We start from the raw sequence: 21,147 nt of genomic DNA on the forward strand, positions 1-21,147 counted from the left end.
AAGACGGTTTTGCTTTTAGCCAATCAGAGGGCCGAAAAGGTCCGTTTTTCTTTTTTTTTTTTGTCTTTTCCCTTTTTTGGGTCACGGGGGGCCGTCGGGACGTTAACGCAGCCCCTTCCGAGCACGGTCGAAGCGCCACGGCGCGAGACACCGTTTACCTGTATGTCGTACAAAAGTTAAATTTTTTTTCTTTCTTTTTGAACGCTATAGCGTGAAGCCTGAAAAAAAAAGAAAAAACGCCTTATCGGCCGTTATTAGTTTGTTATTAGTTTGTTATTCCTTATCACCTTGTTATTGCGACTCCAACAGCTAATAAATACATTTTGTTAGCGGTTGGAACAGCAAATAGGTTCAAGTATCTAAGAATATTTGTATGATATCGCCTTGTTATTAGCGACTCCAACAGCTAATAAAATTTACTATTAGCGGTTGGAGCCCTAATAAAAGGTGATATAAGATGCGGGATCGGTTTGTCAGCTAATAACAGAGATATTTAACATCGGTTTATTCGCTAAAATAGCCAATGAAGACGACCCCATTTTTCTCTTTCTTTGCAACTTGCAAAAAAGGTGCAAAATTAAAAGCGAGAAAATTAAAAGAAATATAGAGGAGGAGAAGAATAGATGAAAAACCAGGGTATGGTAACAGTGTTTACGATTTGGCAAATCCAAATCAACTCCAAATCAAATCGGAATATTCACACAATTTTATTGGAATTTGAATAGTTTTTTATTAGAGGGATTTCATTTGGATTTGACTAAATTTTTCTAAAAAAATTCAAATAAAATCCAAATCAAATGTCAGTGTAAGTGAACGTACATACTATGAAGTAAAGACCGCCGGTCTCTGTATCCCAGTGTAAGCTATGCTTCAGCTTTCCGGTAGGGGTTGATAGGGAAAATGTTTAGTAATTTTTCCATTTTTCTATTGATTTTGTGTTTCACACAACACAGGGATTACGAATAATTCAATTAGCCGGATTGTGTTGGTTAAAATACCTTAATTTTATATAGCCCTTCCCCATACACCATGAACTATTTCATAATACTTGTAGAATTTATGGGGTTTTTTTAATGCTTCGTCTAACCCCACTAATCCTCGAGAATTACAATAAACAGTGTTGGGCGAAACTCTTAAGCAAGGCTATTAAAACAGCGAAGAAACGGTTAGACAAAACATTTTAAAAAAGACACCCTAAAATCTACAAATATTATGAAATTATTTGTTGTGTATAAAAAATGGACTACATAAAATTAAGCCATTTAAAAAAAAATACGGTTACGTAAATTATTCGCAATCCTTGTGAGTGAAGCACGTAACCAGTAGTAATGGAAAACTTGCTGAAAAATATTCCATAAACCCCTAGCAGCAAGCTCAAGCATAGCTTTTCCGATTTTTCACATCCTTGTGTTCTTTGCTTCGTATTCTGTAGTTAAAATAAATGAAGGTCGTTTTTCTGTGGTCATAAACTGCTGTAACATAAAATTGAAATTCAACTAGCTTTTCAAGAAACTTGTTCATGCAATAGTTTTCCAAAAGTTTTTGGATTTGATTTGGATTTGATTTGGATTTGCAGTTTTTGCAATGACTTGATTTTTTTAATTTAAGCCTTTGATTTGATTTTGATTTATCTTTCTGTTTTATTTGCTGATTTGTTTGAGGCATTAAAACACCAAATCATATACACTGTATGATAAGTAAAAAACTTAAGAATATAATCACAATAATAATATAACCAGAGCTCAAAGAAGCTCACCGATTTGGGAGCGCGCTCAGAGCTATCCGCTCCCACTCCCAAAAACGAGCGGCTCGCACTCACCACTCGCACTCATAATTTTTTAAAAAACTAAAACTGTTGACAGTTAACGTTTTTTTAAAGTTTTTTCTTTAGAAAATGAGAATTTAAATACACCGCATTTCTGAATACTTGAACTCTACACCAAGAGTTAATTTATTTGGACTAAAAGGACTAGTTTTCCTATTTCTAGAACAATGACCATTCTGTTTCAAGAAAACCAATCGATCAAAATTTTCGTCTGATAAATTTGCTTTGGTACGAAAATAAACCCAGCCGAGCTAAAGAGACGTTATCCCTGAGAGATTTTCCTTGGGAAAGATTGAAGGCTATCCCGTGGTTATGGGCCCCAAAATGTTTATTGTTTCTCCAGGGGTTCCAGCCGGGTTTTGATTGGTTGTCAATTGGAGGGAATTATCGTGTGTAAACTGGGGAACTTTTCGTTTTTATTTATTTTTTATTCGATTCGCCGTATCTGGGTAAATTTTCGTGTCTGGGTAAATTTTCAAGTCTGTTGGGGTTTTTCTTTATTTTATATATTTATTTATTCGGTCGAAATTCAAAATTTTGAGGTTCCCGCCGGTTTGTGATTGGCTGCAAAATTGGGGGGAATTATCGCGTGTAAACTGGGGAACAATTTCGTTTTCATTTATTTCTTATTCGATTCGCCGTATTAAACTACGTGTTTGAGCAGAATTCCAAATCTGTTGGTGTTTGTGTTAATTTTATATATTTATTTATTCGGTCGAAATTCAAATTTTTGAGGTTCCCGCCGGTTTTTGATTGGCTGCAAAATTGGGGGGAATTATCGCGTGTAAACTGGGGAACTTTTCGTTTTCATTTATTTCTTATTCGATTCGCCGTATTAAACTACGTGTCTGAGCAGAATTTGAAATATGTTGGTGTTTGTGTTCATTTTATAACTTTTATTTTGTGTTTGACTGTTTGTTTACAAATATCGTAGGCGGCTGCCGTTTGTCATTTGTTCTGGAGAAACTGCACCTTAGGAGAAAACAAAAGAAGGTGGTATTCCGTTATCCCCCAGTAGCAGTAGCCATCTAGGGAATTTCGGTGGTACGGAGATTTTCAAACTAGGGTGGTACGGAGAGTGTTTTATTTCAAACGTTAAATAAAACACTCTCCGTACACCCCCCGAAACCAGGCTGCTAGAGAGAGGAAAAACGGTGAGCGAAGCGAGGGGTCGCATTTAGGGCTCGGCCCCGGTTCTCGAAAACCCGGTTTACACGCGGTTTGTCGCCAAAAAAAGTCGCCCATGAGCGATGCGGGTAGTCTATTTGCCACTGTGGTTAGGCTGGGAGGATTTGATGGGCAAACCGGGTATACCCACCACCATCTTGGAAAATGGCGGCTTGCAAAGCCCCAAGTTAAATTAAAAGGGAGGGTAGCAAAAAAAATTTTTTGTTGTGGGAAATTCAAAGGTCGTCACTTGATTTCAGGGAAAACTAGGGTAATCGGGTAGGAAATCGGGGATAACCGGGTTTTGAACCCGGACAATGAAAATGGTTTTCGAAATTGTGTTACCCACATGATACCCGGGTAGGTAGTGGGCACAAAGTCTTAGGAACCGTTACCCACCTGATCCAATTTTTTTGCCGAGAAGACCTACCCATTCGCCCAAATACCTACCCATTAGACACGGGGCCGAGCCCTAGTCGCATTTTCAACTTGGCAACACACCAACGGTTCGGCCAACGCAGCCGCACATAAATCTCGAAGGCCGACACCCAGTGGCGTTTTTTCTACATGAATATCTCTTTAATGGTTGGGTTGCGATTGAGATCCTCAAGAACACCGTAACTGCAAATGATATAGCGATCCATTTCGTATTTTTTCGTTGAGGATTTTCTTTTCAACCCATCCAAGAACCGGCTTTTTTCCCTTGGTGGTGAAACAGTTTCACTAAGACCAGACTTCACAATAGCTCACCGACTAACGAGCGTCGCTCTCGCTTTCGCTCATTTAGGAACATTCGAGCGTCGCTTGCTCATTCGCTCGGCAAAAATTTAACGAGGGATAGCTGGTGCTTGTGCTTGCAAAATCGCTCAAAAAATCTTTTAAGATATTAATTAAGCAAAAAAAAATTTTTTTTTGTGTATTTCCACACACTTCAGTACGGCAATTAAGCAAAGCTATGATGTTGAGGGATTCGTTTTCCAGTTATGGCACACATCTCGATTTAGTTTCATAAACGTGAGCTTATCAAAGTTGCTGTCACAGAGAAGTGATTTTTTACCAGTGAAAATAAGGCCAGCAGTGCCGAGAAGGTTCTCACATGCGGCTGAAGAGGGAAAATGACGAGTTTCGTTCTCTGCATAAAAATTAAACAACCACAATATTAGAAATTGTATAATTAGTATTTCTAGTATCTATTTACATGTAAGTCGATTTGATTGTGGGAAATCTTTTTAACTGACCGACGTTCCAACGCCTTTATTCAAACAAGGAATGTGCTCTTCAAGCTCGTTAGAATTTGCCGATGATGTATGTTCTTTGTAGGCATCCAAAAAGCGTCTTTTCTTCTCACTATTTTCATTCCACTCAACATTAGCAGAAGCACTACCGTCATCTTAAGAAAAACTTGTGTTGCTTCTAGAAGTAAATAATTGGAATGTTAAAATGAATAAAAAAATTACTATTCAATTGATCAGCACTAGAAGTTTAGAACTTACAAGACAGAAGAAGATCTATTGTTATTATTAAGGCAGATTTAGCTATATTTTTTATCGATATCAGACCTTTCATCGCAGTCAAGAAGCCTGGTTTTTTGGGACTCTTTGGTCAACTTGCTGTTAACCTGAAGAACAAATCTCCATCCTTTTTTTGTCAACCGTTTAGACAAGGAGTAGTACGGGGTTCAGAATTCGACCCAGGGGTTCAGAATTCGATCCCAGGGGTCGAATTCTGAACGTCAATTTCACACTTGACTTATCTTGACTTACACTTGACTTTGTCGGATTTTCTTTACTTTAGTCTAAGTGCTATTCTCAAGCAAAAAATTTCAAGTCAAGTATAAGATTTTTTCTTACAAACGTTAAAGTCGAGACCAAATCTTAGTTTAAGTCACCTCAAGAAAAAAGTACCTTTATAGGTACTTTTTCACACTTGAATTTCCGATATTTTACTTAAGTTGAAATAAACAATGGACGAAATTGCCAGTGGCGCTCTAGTTTGTTTACAAAATGGATTATGACGTAAATGAAATCGATGAGTTTATGGAAGATTTAGCTAATTTAACCGATGTAAGTGATTATTTATCATCAAGTGATAGTGAGGGGCGTAAAGAAGAACGGCAGATTAAAAAAAGTCGACTAATACCGTTTTATAAAACGAGAAAAGATATCCTGACGTATTTCTGTGAAGAAAAGTTGATGAGAACTTTTCGCTTTGATCGTGTTTCCATCGAATATATTACAGGTTTTTAGATTTGTAATGTATTTTATTGCTTATAGGCTATTTTAATGTCTATTTTTCGAATTGTAGCTCTGCCAGTGAACGTTTTTGATAAGAACGCGACTGAACCGCGAGGCGTACTTACTATAGTGAATTTTGATGTATGGTGACTTTTGTAAGTCGAGTAACATGAAACTGCATCAATTCTATCGCTAGTAGTTTCACACATCAATTCAGTGCAATCAATTATATAATTAACATTTGGATACTGCGCCCTGAACGATAGTAGTAAAGTTTTTAAAGCTGTTTCTCTATCTGGTTTCCGTAACAAAGCGACAGGAAGCCGAATAAACATAGCATATACGAACTTTTCAATATAGCTAGTAACGATTGGAATAATGATTTTAAAACGATAGGCTATGTCTCTTCGCGACAAATTCAATCTTAACTTCATAAGTGTTATTAAAAACTGTTCTAACGTAACTACAACGATTTAAATATAGCCTACCTAAAAATAGTTTGAAACTATTTAATTCCTTGTAGAATAGTCATTTTGTCGTCAGTCGTAATTTCTTCAAGGAAGCTACATTTTTGTTGTGCTGCCTTTTCTGTCTTCATGTTGTATAGCTCCACATTAAGACCACTAACAGAAGCTGCTAACTGATCAGTTAACTCTATTAGTTTTTGTTTGTCCACCAACAACTGTTTTTTTTCTTTTGTCACAATTTCCACTTGTTTTCTTAATTCAACAATGCTTACTTCAACCTAAAATAAGAAAAATGCGACAGGTTGTAATAGTGAAACAAATTGTTAAGTTATCTTTGTCAATTACTTCATCTCTATCACCATACACTAAGTTGCTTGAATCTTCTATAATGCAAGCATTGTACGAAACATTGGCAGCAGTATATTCCATTACCTAATGTATGTTGTGAATCAATTGTTGATTTGTTGTGTAAATCCAAACTTCCCTTTCTCCTTTCCTATCTGTCAGAGTGCCTTGAGAGACCGCTAGTTGTCACTACCAGTTCATGTAACAGGTTAATTCAGTGGGTGTCAATCTCTAATCTGTGTAGTGTGTCTCTTCTCTCTGACAGGTATGTTGTTCTTGTTTCTTTCTCTGTATCTGCGTTCTACTTTGAATTTTACTTTGAATTTTACTTGAAATCCAAGCTGTCATACACGCGATTATTCTCCGTGTTAAGAAAACCCTTCGCGATCAGAAGCCAATGGTCAGGGCTATGCTAAATTTGCATCCACGCGTTTTTTGCTTGGGATAATTTGCCGACGAACCAAAAGTTGGGCACATCAATCCCCCCATTTCAGGAAACTGACTTCTCAGCATTGTTTTAGCCGCGTTTACATGGCCCGTTCCTAATCGTGCTTGTGGGACACAAATTGCCACAATTTCTTCCTCGGAAAGGTATTCATCACGGTGAAGCGTTTTTTTGCTTGTTATCTAAAAACCAGAATAGAATTTGCAATAAAAACGAGAAAAACAGTAGTTTACCCGCCAACTCTCACCATTGTTTCCTAACGCTTGCCACAAGAAGTTATGGAATCCGATGAACTATAAGAAGTCTTTTGAAGTTAAAATATATTGTTATTGTTCGGTATTGATTAAGATAAAGTTAAACGTAGAATTAAGACAAATATTTTTACCTTTGAACTACCGGAATTTGTGGTTGATACTATGGAACAGTAACACCCAAGGTCGCTAAAGTTGTGGGGAAACAAAGACTCACCATGAGTTTCATTGTTGGAATAAATATTCTCCGTTTCATACGACTCAACCTTCTGTTCCAGCGAATTTGGCGCAACCTACGATTGCGGAAATAGTTAGTAGTATCTAATTAATAGTACCTTTATAATCAGTCGAACATTTCTAATAAGATCTTCGGTCACAATAACTGGTCCCGTTATAAAACCACGAGAATTTGTGGTTGACTCGGCTTTAAAAGAAGAACGCCCGTATTTGGAATTCTCAAGACGTTTTGATGAACCAAATGGTATTGGTGTTGAAGCACGAATCTCGGTTTCCTTTATTGGCTACGGTAAAAATATTAGTATTACGCGATAAGATCGTACAACCGATTCTATGAAATGATAACTTTAATGTACGGGTAGCCCTCGGGGAGCCCTCGGTACCTGTAGGTTCCACTGGAACTTCATGATCCAAAATATTGGAATCAATCCAGCCTCCTAGATTACCCAGTTCAATTTCCTCCTTTAGGAAATCGTTAAAGTCGTCTTCAGGAAGAATCTGTTAACGCAGATTAAAAATGAGTCTTATTTCTGAATCAGAACGATCCCAATTTTAATAAACAACTTGATTGCCTTTTTAACGATGTCATCTAAAAATTCCGCAGGTGTGCGTTTGGCTATCGGTATCGGAATTCCAGAAGGCGGAACATCACGCTTTTTCGTCCCTTATCTTGACCCCACCTTTTTTCATGTTTTTTCGCATTCGCGTACCATTCGGTGTTTTGGTAGAGTTTCGTGGTTTGTACCCGATAGATAACATTGCAGACATAATATGACTGCACGTGACTGTAGAGGCACACGTGCAGTATTGATCGGGCCTTCCGTCGGCACCCCAAAATAGGGTAACAGTATGTTTTGCACCGCTTGGCGTGGTCACCACCAAACATTTCTGTTCCGGTACGAGACTGATTCTTTTGTTTAGAATTATGTCGTTCGCACGCTGGATCGTTGACTCACTGCGGCAGTATTTTTAAAACTCTCCTTTGGGGGATTTATTGATCTTAATTCAACAGAATAAAAAACTAAATTTAACTAAAATTTAAGAATAAAAAAAAATGTAATGTACCTGTGATTCATCTTCCTTATCGCTATAATTGTAGTTTTCTTCGTCGGAATTTTTATATGTCGAAGGCTCCAATTCGTGAAATTTATACGAACTCCTTAAGTGCGGCCGGAGTAACCAATCCTCTCCCACTCCATAACGGGCTCTGTTGCTCCTCGTCAGCTGCCGTCGCACAATGTGAAAACTGTCCAAAAGCATGACATCTTCTCCATATGCTCGTTTTTTTATAAAATGGCGTTTAAGCTGACCATGGAAGGATTCGATGCGGCTTTGTAGATAGTATATTTTTAACGTCATAGCGTTCCAGCGACCATTTCCATTTCCCCATGTATAGCATATCTGGGGGTAGATTCTTGTCGAAATAACACGAGAATTCCTAAAATATAAGAAACAGATAACTAAGTCACATTGCCAAAATGACGCATGCGATTACTGCCTTTGTTTAAAGTTTTTAGTTACCGTAACCCAATGGCGCGATTTATAAACGCGAAGGGAAGCGCAGTACTCCATGTTTGACTTTTGATGAAGCAGGTCATAAAAATCTTGCTTGTATTTATTTAAATCTCCTTTACTAGTAATCCCAAAGCTTCGCAACGCTGCTTTTTGATTTCTCCACGCGTGAACGTGACATCGTGAACGTGGAATACCAGGAAAACCTATAAACAATTATTATTGCATAGTTAAAGGAAAGAATGCGTATGTTAATTGAAATGTACCTTGGCTATAGCATTGACAATAGCAGTTTCTTCGTCGGTACAAATCAGGACATTGGTAGCTGTTGACAGCCCAGGAATTTTTTTATTTATCATATCCCAAAAACATTTATAGGATTCTTGGAGTTTTCGGGAGTGAATTAAGCATCCCAAGCCAACATTTGGCATGGGATTGGTCTCGAGATTCATGAATTCAGTAAACCGAAAGGTTAACCAACTAACAAAATAACACCCCAAATCGAACGTCGTGTCATACTCGATAATGATAGCTGGTAAATCGTCACGATTGAGCAGTTTTATAAATTCGATTGCCATATCTGTAGGAATAAATGTCACAGGAAATGCCATACCAATGCGCGTTATACAAGACTGCAACTTGTAATGTTATGGAAAGCCAACATACAAGGGTGGAGACAGGCAAGATTTAATTCCGGATGGACAACAAATTTCTGAAGGAAGTTAGTATCTATTCCAACTTCATATGCGTTGTATTGCGCATCGTGGCTGATTTTGGTCTTCTGTCGGGCTAATCTTTGAAAATTTTGAATTTGTTGGATATCCCTGGATGCCTGCACAACTTGCACTTTTATTCCGGGGCCCGAAGCGTCGATCAAATCCCCATGCACTTTGCTGGAGCCTCGTTTAGACATTGTTTTACAATTGCTTTAACTGAGGGGGCAGTTGGGTAGAACGATTTTTCAGTTTTCCCGGGTTTTTCTGCATTACCGTGGTAATATTTGGGATTAACGGCTGCATCATCACCATCATACATAACTAGGACTTGATCTTGGTAAGCAGGATGCTCATATACTTTTTTTTTTAATGCATCCGTAAAAGCTTCACTGCCCTCTCCATTAGGAATACGCAACTTGAAATAGTATTTCAAAGCGCCCTCCGTCCCCACTTTTTTTTCCTGCTGCTTGTCACCATGTATAGCCGTCTGCACGCCAATCTTTTTTAAAAATTCGGTCGTGCCTTTTGAATTTGAAGCGAGACCCTGCTTTAGGAAGAATAGTTTCAGGAGCTCTCGATATTCCCTTTCCAAGAATATGCGTTATCACTTGTGGATTCGAATATAAGAGTAAATCATCTTCAACTGAACACACTTTACAAAATTTATTCGAAAGCTCTTACGCACTACAGCAGCTATACATGCATCACCAACTAAATGCCCAGAATGACTGTTGACTGATGTTGTTTTTAAATTAAATGTTTTCCTTTTTGCTTACCCTTTCTCTTTTTTTTTAGCTTGGAGTCGAACGTCGAAGACAGATAAAAATTTTTTCTCACGGTCTTGAATAAATCCTCAGCGGGGACGATAGATTTCCTAAGGAATATAAAAAAGTCAAGATACAAAAACATTTTTTGTAGATAGAAACAATCAACGAAAGAGGTAGAGCCCTAAATTTAATTTAATCAAGGGCGATTAAATGGCAGATCAATGTTTTATTGCAAACCATTCCATCCATTCCTTAACTAGCTGCAGTCGTAACACCTCATATTTGGACGCCAGACCGCAATGTTCCAGGTTGAACAAATCAGCCGTAAATTTCTACAACGGCGTGCTGTTAGGGTTACTGTCCTAGCCTAAGAAGCACGACAGGACTGATTCCCAAAGAAATATGTGATCACCTGTTCACCTCAGAATCTCCGTCTTTTTCTTCCTTGCCTTCAAAGATCAAAGCAACTTTCTTTCGATGATAGTTTTGCACAAACACTCGTGGGCTCTGTGGTAATCAAAGCACAATAATGTTTGGTCTGCTTAACAATGTTCTTATTAGCCCTAGTTGCACGTTATTTTTTACTTGGAGATAATGCACAAAGAGGAACATATTCACAGTGGATGGTGTAGGTAATGTAAAACCGTATAGCAACAACTTACATAGGAAATGAACTAAATTCACCCTCATGGAATCGTGGAACCCAGAAAAAACCTTTTTGTTTTTTTGTTTTTATTTGGAGGGGGAGTCCCCCATCCTCTTCGGTAAGCCGTGAAAAAGCCTCTTCTGGCTCCTCCCATTTCCACGGTGTTTTCCACGGCGTACCGTTCCACGTTCCAAGTACACGATATACACGGACCCTTAACTCTTGCAGAAGTTCTTCTTTCAAACATGGTTTGATAGTTGCAGCAGAAACATCCAAGTCTTTAACCTGCTTTTTTAGGCACTTTGCCAGGGATACAAGACATTCCACTCCTTCACCGTCTTCAATATTTGCATTTCTTCTTGCCGTGTTCAAACGTGATTGCAGTGTAACATATCGTATGATTTGCAACCATGATGTAACGGAGGGATGGTTGTTAACAGAACGTACTATTCCAAATAGTCTCTGTAATTATTATGTAGAATAAATGTATGAATATTTCATTTGCTTGAATATATTTACTTAAACATTATTTTACGTACTTCCAATGGATCTTGATTCCCTTACCCGGTGGGAACGAAGTAGAATCCAGCATTAAACATCTCCTTAATTAATGTAATTGCACTCCGAATAGAAAGTCTCCAAGCTCTAATTGTTGTGATCAACGCAAACATTTTAATTCTTGTTCCAGTTTCTTTGTAAACCTGTTCTGACTGATCAAGAACACACAACATGTCATCCAGGACAATTTTTTTTACATGCCAGTTCAAAATAGTAATTCTCTCCTGATAGCAACGGCCGTTGAGAACATCAAATGTATCGTTGAGAAGTTTTGTCAATTTATCAATTGGTTCTGAATCTATATAAAAAATTATGAAAAATTAGAGTTTAATCTTATTGCTGAAATGAATTTCAATTTTCACGCACCTGCAAAATGAGACTTTTTCCACTCTTAAGCTGGTGTTTCATGAGGCATCTCTCGGTATAGTTTGATTCCGAATGAATTTCTATTTGAGAATAACTGCGCAGCCAATCTAACATTCATCTTTTGGAAATTGTTAGGATAGATATGGGCATCAGTTGGCCTACACCCAATGGAGATTTGTTTCTCCTTTTGAAAAGTGTAGTAGTCTTTATAAGTCTGGTAGTTCACCTTGGAACCTGCAACCTAATATGATTTTTGATTTAATTATTTGACAAACGAAATCTTTTACCACATTATGTACCTGAACGAGTTTGTGCTTATACATGTGATTTCTCATTGATTTTAGTAGATGTGGTTCATCTACAAAGAAGTGAACTTTGTGTTTTGGTTCGATAGGGTGCGTTACCGAAGTTACACCACCAACTTCCCCTGACACACCCAACTGTGGCATCATTGATTTGTTTGTAGATGCTCCACCACAAGCTGTTGCTTTAACAATTGCTCCCTTCTCAAACAACTTTGATATCGCTTTTATCGCCAGTTCAACAAGTACTCTAGCTGGAGCAGCTCCTTTCGTCCCAAACCAAGCAAATGGTTGTATCCACCACTTCGGCTTTCCCTTAAAAACCTGTGCCGCAAAAACGAGAACATGGTCGCATATACCATTTGGAACCGGGACATGCAATTCTCCACCGTAATCTACTATTCCCTTCCACACAAGAGTTCGAGTGTCAAAATTCAATTCTTTGGTACACGTCATTTCATCAAGCATTAGAGTGACCCATCTTTCATATTCCTCGCAACCTTTTAGTTTTTCACAAATGGCATCTAGTGCTAGTTGACTGAATCCAAAGGAACACTCTGAAGAACTGAGCATCCTGCGTATGGTACTTGCACTTGGTAGGGGTAGTAAATTGGATTCCCCTTAAAAGACGTAAACTGCGTGACTCTTCACGAACAGCAAGGTAGCATCTATCACGAAGGCCAATTCATAGCGCATTCCTTTGAGATATTTGTAGGTAGGCTTTATTGATCCATTTGATAAAAAGCTCTCACCACTTGCGCTTCCTATGATTGAAACATACATTATTCCTCTATATAACTAAGTAGTTAACACAATTGTCTACTTGCCTTTTGTGAAACGAACTTCATTTTACAATCGACACTGTTTCTTCTTTCCTTTGAAACCAAAACTTTGCAAGCTTTATGGAACTCCTTTATTCTTTCCTCTAAAGACTTTTAACGTGAAAAATTTAAAAACATGTTATTGTCTTTAATAAAATTGCCAATTACCTTAATTTTGTTGTTTGAACGAAAAATTCGATTCTTTATATACTGCAACTGTCTTTTCTTGTGTAATGACGTTCTAAAAAATTTCTCATTCTTTTGGTATTTCCCAATTTTTCATTTTTTAGAAATTTTTCTTAAGGTTTTTGCAGCGCTTGCAAGTAAACCTAGTTTTGGTATACACTTCGCAAGCTGCTGAACGCAACTGTCCGTCATGGTCTATGGTTCCAATCTTAAAAAGGCGCAGAAAAAGCTTTCTGTCAGCAGCAGGTGTGTTGATCAATCCTTGACAGGGGTTCAGTGAGTCGAATTCTTGGATGATTGTTCCCAATTCAACAAATTTTGAAAAGTTGCATTTCATTGTCTTGTGGCTTAATTAATTTCCACCCATATGTAACACAACTCTTTTTCTCGTTACAATTTCCACTGATTTCGTGATGAAAGATCCTTTATCTGTCTTGTACGTACTTGTGCAAACTAAGTTTGATTGAAAGAACGTCCACTTCCACGATGATGTTTGTAAGGGGACATGCCACGAGAAGTTATCGAGGTCCTTTGCATCTAATGTGCGTTCGTGAACAGCTTCATCAGGGAAATTGTGTCTTTCTCATTGTACAGAGAGTTATCCAAAGAAACAATTTCAGCATCTGTCAAAGTACGACGGCCTTCCTCAGAGAGCAATGGTATGGACAAGATGAGGTCTCCTCACTGACTGCTACCAACACTGCAGCATCTACTGATTTGACCGTGAAACATGAAATATAGTTAATGTATTCGCTGATCTAATTAAGGATAACCTTTTACTTGGTGGAGAGAGAAAATTTGTCATACCTTTAGTACCAAAGACAGAATGGTACCTTTCTGGACAAGTGAAATCGACTACAGTAGCTTGAACATTTGGACAGCATTCCGTAGATACCAGTGGCATGGGACTACTAGGAATAGTTTCCAGTAATTCTTCTGTCGGATGAGAAGAAGAATAATAGTGTTATTAAAATACAGAATGTATTTTTCTAAATTGTTACCTAAAGATTTTTGGCTTTCAGTTGTTTAAGCAACACCACAATTCACATTTTGTTGGTGTTGTAGTTCATGATTCTCATCAACATGTAACTTTAAGGACATGGATGTTTCAACTGATGCTGAAACTTTACCTTGATACTTGGTATTTTCTTTTCTTAAGATCTTTTTTGGTTCTCTTACAGGTAAGGACATTTGTTGAACCACGGAAGATGTTGGTGTATTATGACAAACATTAGTGACATTGCCCAGAGTCTTTCTTCGTTTTGTAAGCAATTGAGAAGGCAATTCTACATAGCAACCTACAAATTACATTTTGTTATTACAACATTAAAAAAAACTTACCGAGAAAATGCTTTGGTTCAGCTCCAGTAGTTAATCTCCATCTAGAATAAGGATAAAAATTACCAAGAACGTATTCCCCCTATTTTATGTCAGATTCTTCAAAATGCTGACTATAGACCCTCGATTTGCTACTGAATTTCACATTCGGTATTAGTTCTTTCCATCGAATAAAACTGTTTTGGGGAACAGAGAAAAGAGAGACTTTATTTTCCCCAGTAAGTAATACACAATTTGGAACTATGCAGTTGTTGTTTAAAGATTGGGAATTAGCCATTTGCTATTGGACTAATAGGCTATTAGCAAGCCAAAATAGCCATTTTCTATTGAAAATAAATTCATAGATGGTTAATATTTTACTCGCTAGATGGCAAAATAGATAGCGGAAGTGAGGAGGCGGAATAGAATTTGGAGGGGGCAATGCCTTATTTCCCCCAAGAAAAGTCATCGTCCCTGAGAGAAAGTTCCGCCATAAGTCTGCCGCAACCATAAGTTCAATGACTCTGGTAACGGTGCCCCTCCGTCTGTTCTTTTGTAAGGGGCACTGCACCATTGATGTGGTACTTTCGTGAATTGAAATTTTCGTACTGCACTGATGGGTCGTATGAACATTTGAAGAAAATCTCAGGTTGACAGCATCAGTTGCTAAAATAAAACACATCGTAGAAGTGTCGAAACTTGCCTACATGTGCTGTTCATACACAGAAGAGCTATTAGCCATAGACCAGAAACTAGATATCATCAAGGACTCCCAAGAAGAAAACATAATGAAAATCATCGACACATTAATAGCTTTACAAATGCCCTCGTATTTCAGCCCAGCTTTTCATTCTCCAGCCACCCGAACTCCCTAAAACAAGTTAAACTACAAGACGAAGGATAGAAGATCACCAAAACTACGGATACGAAGCCACATCGAAATTGAGGGGAATGCAAGGGCGGATTTAATAGCTTCTCAAGCACACCAACATAGCTAGTCTGTGGGACGCGAAAAAGAAATTAATGCGTAGCGGAGTCAATCTTGCGTAGTTTGGAGCAGTTTCATTCCAAAGACAAAGCTCGATTGGATACTGCTGGAGGTCGCTGCTCAGAATCTCGCAATGTGTTCCCGGGTCAAACTGAACAAGCGCAGTTTGCTAACTGGCGACAGCCAATTGAATTTAAATTTTTATTTCAATAATATTTGCAAATACTATAAGAAAATCACGACTTATATACATTATCACTCCTCTTTTTGTAATAAAGTTGTAATAAACCATCGCGGCAAAGGGAGCGTTCATAAATGACGTCACACTTTTTTAAAGCTTTTTTGATCCCCCTCCACCCTCTTTGTCACAATTTGTTACACATGTGCAACCTCCCACCTCTAAATGACGTCACAAATTGTCCGACCCCCCTTTTTCTTATTAAATTCGTATTAATTAAAGTTTTATTGAGAAAAAAGCTTATCCGTGCATATTAACTGTTTACAAACAACAAACTGTGACTACAACTACAGAAATACAAACAAAAAACACAAAACACAAATCTGAACCTTTTTTCAACTTCAATGGATCGATCAGCAGGCGTGGTGGCTTTCAATTTGATAGCCTGTCACGCTTTATTTGCTTCATCCTGACACCATTTTTTCGTGTTACTTCCAGAATACGCATTAATGAATGCATTATATAACCATGTATGTAACATCCCTTGATCCATTGATTGAAATTATAAACAATGCAAAAGGTTTAAATATGCTTCAATCGTATCTCTGAAAATTTCAACTGAACGAATGTAAAATTTTCATGCCCGGCCTAATAGAATTGGTTTTTAAATTGGGCGTTAGATGGCACTCACTCTCTCTTACTGGAACTGGCACTGCAATCTCTTAACGTGTGACTTCACACGCCGTTAACTACCCCCCTCCCCTCCGTCACAATGCGTCACAAAACTCATGACGCCCTCCCCCCAAAAAAAGTGTGACGTCATTTATGAACGCTCCCAAACAAATAACTCCCCATTTATAACCCCATAATTTTTCGTAGTAAATGTTGGATTTCATGGTTTAATGAAGAAATGCAAAACTTTAATGAAGACTTGGTGAAATTTAATTTTCGGCAAGTATCTCCAGGTGGGTATATTCATTTGGGACTAAAGAAAGGTCTAGTTTCCGTTTTTCAGAAAATTCAACAGCCAAATATTGCAGCACTATTAAGACTTTAAGACTTACGGTAAATTTTGACGAACTACCATTGACCAAAAGCAGTGGAAGCCAATTTTGACCCATTCCTTGTTCGTTCTATTGAATCCAGGATGGTGATACATTAGTGATGGGCGTTTATCACGGGTATAAAAAGCCAGATTCTATTAGCGATTCTTTGGCAGATTTCATTGCAGAAGCAGCAGGACTTGCGAAGGATGGATTGCTTGCAAATGGGAAAGTATTATCGGTTAGCATATATGGAATCGAGTGTGATACGCCAGCCAGAAACATTATCACGCGCTAAGGCACATTCAGCGTTCATTGGTTATCGCAAATATGTAGCGAAAAGTAGATTTGTCTTTAATGTTGTTGGCAAAACTGGTGGAAGGGTTACTTTCCCGGAATTGATATCAACACTAAGAAACGACGAATCTTTCCGATTGCAGAGGCAACCCCGGCAACATAATTCGAAAGCTTAACGGTCCATCATCGAAAGTTTGAATATGGACTCAGTAAAACAAACAACTGGACTAAATGCAACTTGTTTGCCTTGGTGTACAAAAAAAGGCTTGGTTTCTCAATTTCTGGTAAACTGGACAAAACCAGATGAGCTCACAGTTATTGAAATCGTTATCGGCGTACCTCAAAGACATAAAAGTATTTCTTCCTTGAGACTTCCAAAGAAAAACAGGAACGCTAATGGAATTCCCGCAACGGAATTCTTGAGCGGCTTCGCAGCTTTACGGAGCATTTTGCCGCGTAAAATGTAAAACATTGTCTTTTACTCCGTGTCGCTATAAAACTGCTAGTAAATGATAGCGTGTAAATAAATTTGTAAAAAAATAAAATAGCAATTGGTTATAATGAAACAATTGATAATGTTTATGTTTCGTGTTTCGAATCGGAGTTTATTTAAATTTTATTCAAAAATATTATAAAAAAACACAATGGCAAAAAGGGAAAAGATTAAAATACTGAGAGAAGAATTGACGCGCTGAGAGAGGGGGGAAGACGGGAGAAGACTCTGGAAAGACTGCCTCTAGACTCTCGACTGACTATCCGACTGACTCTCTTTTCACATAGGTTGTCCGTCTTTTATACGGCAAAACAGAGAGCAGCATTTTGGGTCAAATTAGATCAGGCGTGTCAGAAAATATAAAGTCGGGCGAGAGACAACTGGCTTTGCCGATAAAATTATAAAATCGGTCGTTCGGAGCAACAAACTTAGGGTCAAAACAGGCCAATGGCTGATCGTTTCATTATAAATTCGGTCGTTTGAAGAAAATTTGTGTTCCAATTGATTTGTTCGGTGATCTTCACCAGAGATAAGGAGATGCCCCCCCCCAAAAAAAACCCAAAAAAACACCCCCCCCCCCCCCCCCCCCCCAAAAAAAAAACCCCCCCCCCCCCCCCCCCCCCCCCCCCCCAATATATGTTTTGTGTTGAAGGAAAAATTACCCCCCCCCCCCCCCCCCCCCCCTTTAAAAAATACCCCCCCCCCCCCCCCAACAAACCCCCCCTACCCCCAAAAAGGAAGGGAAAAAAAAAAAGAAAGGAAAAAAAGGGAAAAGGGAAAAAATAAATTTTTTTTTTTTTGTTTTGATCTTCACAATAACACTTCCGGAGGGATCGTGTTGGCCCATATTATGTTCTGTATTCACTTCCGAGGGAAATCCTATTTGCAGCCTTCTTCGACTAAAATTGCTGGTTCCAACAGGGCTAGCTATGGACATCCTATCCCATACTATCCCATCGCAAAGCATAGCATTTGGTTTGCCACCAACCAACCAAATGCCACGCTTTTGCGATGGGATAGTGCTGGTCCATATCATGTCTCATCTTTAAATTTATATTTCTACGTGAGTCGGTCGCTACTTTCTAAATGTTTTACATTACGACAGCCACTGTAAATAATTAATTAATTTTAATTTTTTTATAATTTTTTTTTAAATAATTAATTAATTAATAAATAATTTGTAAAACAAATTATTTTGTTTCTATGTCTTACGACACAAAGGATCACCGGGTCAATGGTTCAGGGCTTATTTTGCTGTACGCCTTATGTAGCTGAGGAAGGCCATAAGGCGTTAGAAAAGTTCCTCTTTGAACGTACCCTTAGTGATCTCAATACCGACGAATGCTAAAATAAATTATTTTCATAATAAATGGAGAGAAAGCTTCAATAAAACATTAATAAAACAAAAAATCTAATATTATGAAAACTGGAATTTAGCTTTGAAATGTATGTGTCGTATTCTCCACATTGTATTTAATCAAAAATGCCTCGTTACAATACTTTGTTAAACTATTGAATTTTCGAAAAAATTCTGACTTGGATGATTTATGAATTTCCTACTGAAATCTCTTTGGTGCCTCGATTAGATTAGACTGCCTGTGTTAGAGGCAGATGAACGTTCATTAAAGTACTCGTAAGAAAATAGCTGTTTAATGAATGCTAGCAAATATTAGGTAGTACAATAGTACGTCCAGCGAAGGACATATGTTATGTCGGACTAAAGCTTAGTTGGCAATCCTCTACAATAAATTGCCAATTGCATTATCTTACTTTTATATACTGATATTCAATACTAAGGTCAATATTATGTCATGTGGTTAATGACCACGTTATGTGATCCGGCTGGTATTTAGTACAACCGGACGTATGACGTCAGAGTTTCCCTCATATATAGTCGCCATGTAATCTTGTATCGCTGTCTGTATTACTCTTATTGCCCTTGAATACAAGGTAGTGTTACACTATCCTATATTAACTATGTTGAATATTAAATATAACATTAGCAACTGGTTTCATTTAAAATGATAAAGACTAACTTAGCACTACACATACAGTAGGCTCCACAATGGTTCGAAAATTGTCGAACGCCCATAAGAAACCGTGTAATGTCTCGCTAAATACCAGGAGAACTACTGGGGGTAGATTTTTTTTTATTTTTCTTAAATACAGTTATTCAAAATATATTTGAAAAAAAATCATCGGTGTACATGTACACGTATATAAGAACAAAGAAAATTTTTATTTGTTTATAAGAGATAATGTTGAATAATTAAAACATATATAATTTTTCTTTGTTCTTAAGCAAATAACATTCCCAACGAACGAAGATTTTCATGAATATACCACAAATTTTACTATTTCTTAAAAGGATTTGAACACTGGTGTATGGCATCGTAATCATACCCTCTTCACATATGCCACCGATGTATAAGAAACCACGCACAAGTAGCTAGCAAATTTTTTTAGTAAGGAAGGTTTCAAAGCCTTTGCTCAACATTTCTAATTGTCGCTTAAAAAAACACAATCCCTGAGGGTTTGAAAAATGACATGACCTGTTACTTGCCCTGAAGAAAAAAGCAAGGATGTAGACTTTCCCAACCCTGCCCTGTCGTGTCCTCACCCCGTCTACCCTACTTATTAAAATAACAAAACAACAAAAAACCCGTAACCCCGCCAATAGATGGCTTTCAACATTTAAATCGATGTTCGGATTTTTGTGCAGGGTACTGTACAATTTTCCACTGAAGCTGTACACGACTTGCCATTAGTGTTAGACATTTTTTCCCTGGCGTGCATTTCTTATGGTAAGGCTGAATTTTTCGGTGGTTATGTCTTTTGTTAGGAATAAGCAATGAATTTTTCTTTAAGAATCGCACTTTTGCACCTTTCCCCCACGAACGGAGTTTTCTACGGATGTAAAAAGTTTGTGGGTTGTTAATAACCCGGGAAAAATTGCACGTTTCATTCAGGGAATAAGTATGGGTTGGACAAGAGCACCTGTCTAACTAATGGCCTGGGGGGTTTCTGTTTCTATAAAGAGGCGCACAATATCTTCTTTGTTTTTGCGGAATAAAATGACTGACGGGATGAAATCTATTTAGGTCCGACTATTTGAATTCATCCCTCACGTCATTTCTTTTGGTCTCAACAGGTGTCTCCATGTTCATGGAAAAGACGCCCACTAGTTCCAGTATCATTCTATCGGGCACCAACTTTCTGTGTTTGGCTTGTCAGCCAAACACGAGACACCACACTACAGTCTTCTTATTACGGTTTACCGGTTTTATCTTCTTTAGTACGGGCATCCGAGTTCCCTTTTCTCTTCGAAGGCTGTTCACCAGTGAACAGCCGCTTAATCAGTTTCCGCCCCATGTGACCGTTTGAGGGCAGTGAGCTTCGCTCGTCGGAGTTTCTGACAGTAGGGTTTAGAAGCGGATAATTCAGTAGACTTGGCTTTGGCAACCTACTTCACCCCTTAAAATGGTTCACTGGGCTGAGTTGGCTACGAATATTCAACTATTCCAAGTAAAATGGCCATAAAACGCATCCCTATATTTCACCACTGTAGAAAAGCAGCAAATTAGTACTGAAGAAAAGAAAAATTTCGTCGTCGACATAGTAGACTTACTATTAATTTTTACTTATATTACATTATGTTATATTATAATACATCATATATCAGAGTAATACTTTAGAATAACAGTATTTTTATATCCAAAACTTTGTGATTATACATGCAATTCTCTTAACTATGATTTATCAAAAAGAACAAATACGTGTTTAAAGTTATCCGTTTTCGAACGTCTCTTTATGGACATCTATGTGAAATCAAAAATTGGATTTCATTACCTAAAGCTGATTTGCGTTCCGGGAACATCACCTGCATGTTTGCTTAGTCTTATATCAATGACGTTTTAAATTCATTCGTCAATAGAACTTCCAAACCATCTCGAAAAATTCCGCGGTGTTGCTGGCAGCCTGATCAA

The 21,147-nt window shown here is 37.9% G+C and overlaps 1 protein-coding gene and 1 pseudogene across 1 annotated transcript; both read right to left on the reverse strand.

Moving 5' to 3' along the window:
• Window positions 1-5,731: 5,731 nt before the first annotated feature.
• Window positions 5,732-9,623, reverse strand: LOC116915730. The gene is given in 12 exon segments (XM_045169162.1): window positions 5,732-5,971; window positions 6,039-6,125; window positions 6,570-6,665; window positions 6,717-6,776; window positions 6,869-7,027; window positions 7,070-7,158; window positions 7,355-7,469; window positions 8,037-8,303; window positions 8,305-8,409; window positions 8,750-9,063; window positions 9,150-9,377; window positions 9,380-9,623. Coding segments are annotated over 12 exon segments (1,899 nt in total). The 5' UTR covers window positions 9,519-9,623.
• A 347-nt stretch (window positions 9,624-9,970) lies between these two features.
• Window positions 9,971-11,283, reverse strand: LOC123469819 (annotated as a pseudogene).
• Between the last annotated feature and the right edge of the window lie 9,864 nt (window positions 11,284-21,147).

The sequence above is a fragment of the Daphnia magna genome, linkage group LG2 (assembly GCF_020631705.1).
Source record: "Daphnia magna isolate NIES linkage group LG2, ASM2063170v1.1, whole genome shotgun sequence".
In the NCBI taxonomy this organism is placed as follows: Eukaryota; Metazoa; Arthropoda; class Branchiopoda; order Diplostraca; family Daphniidae; genus Daphnia; species Daphnia magna.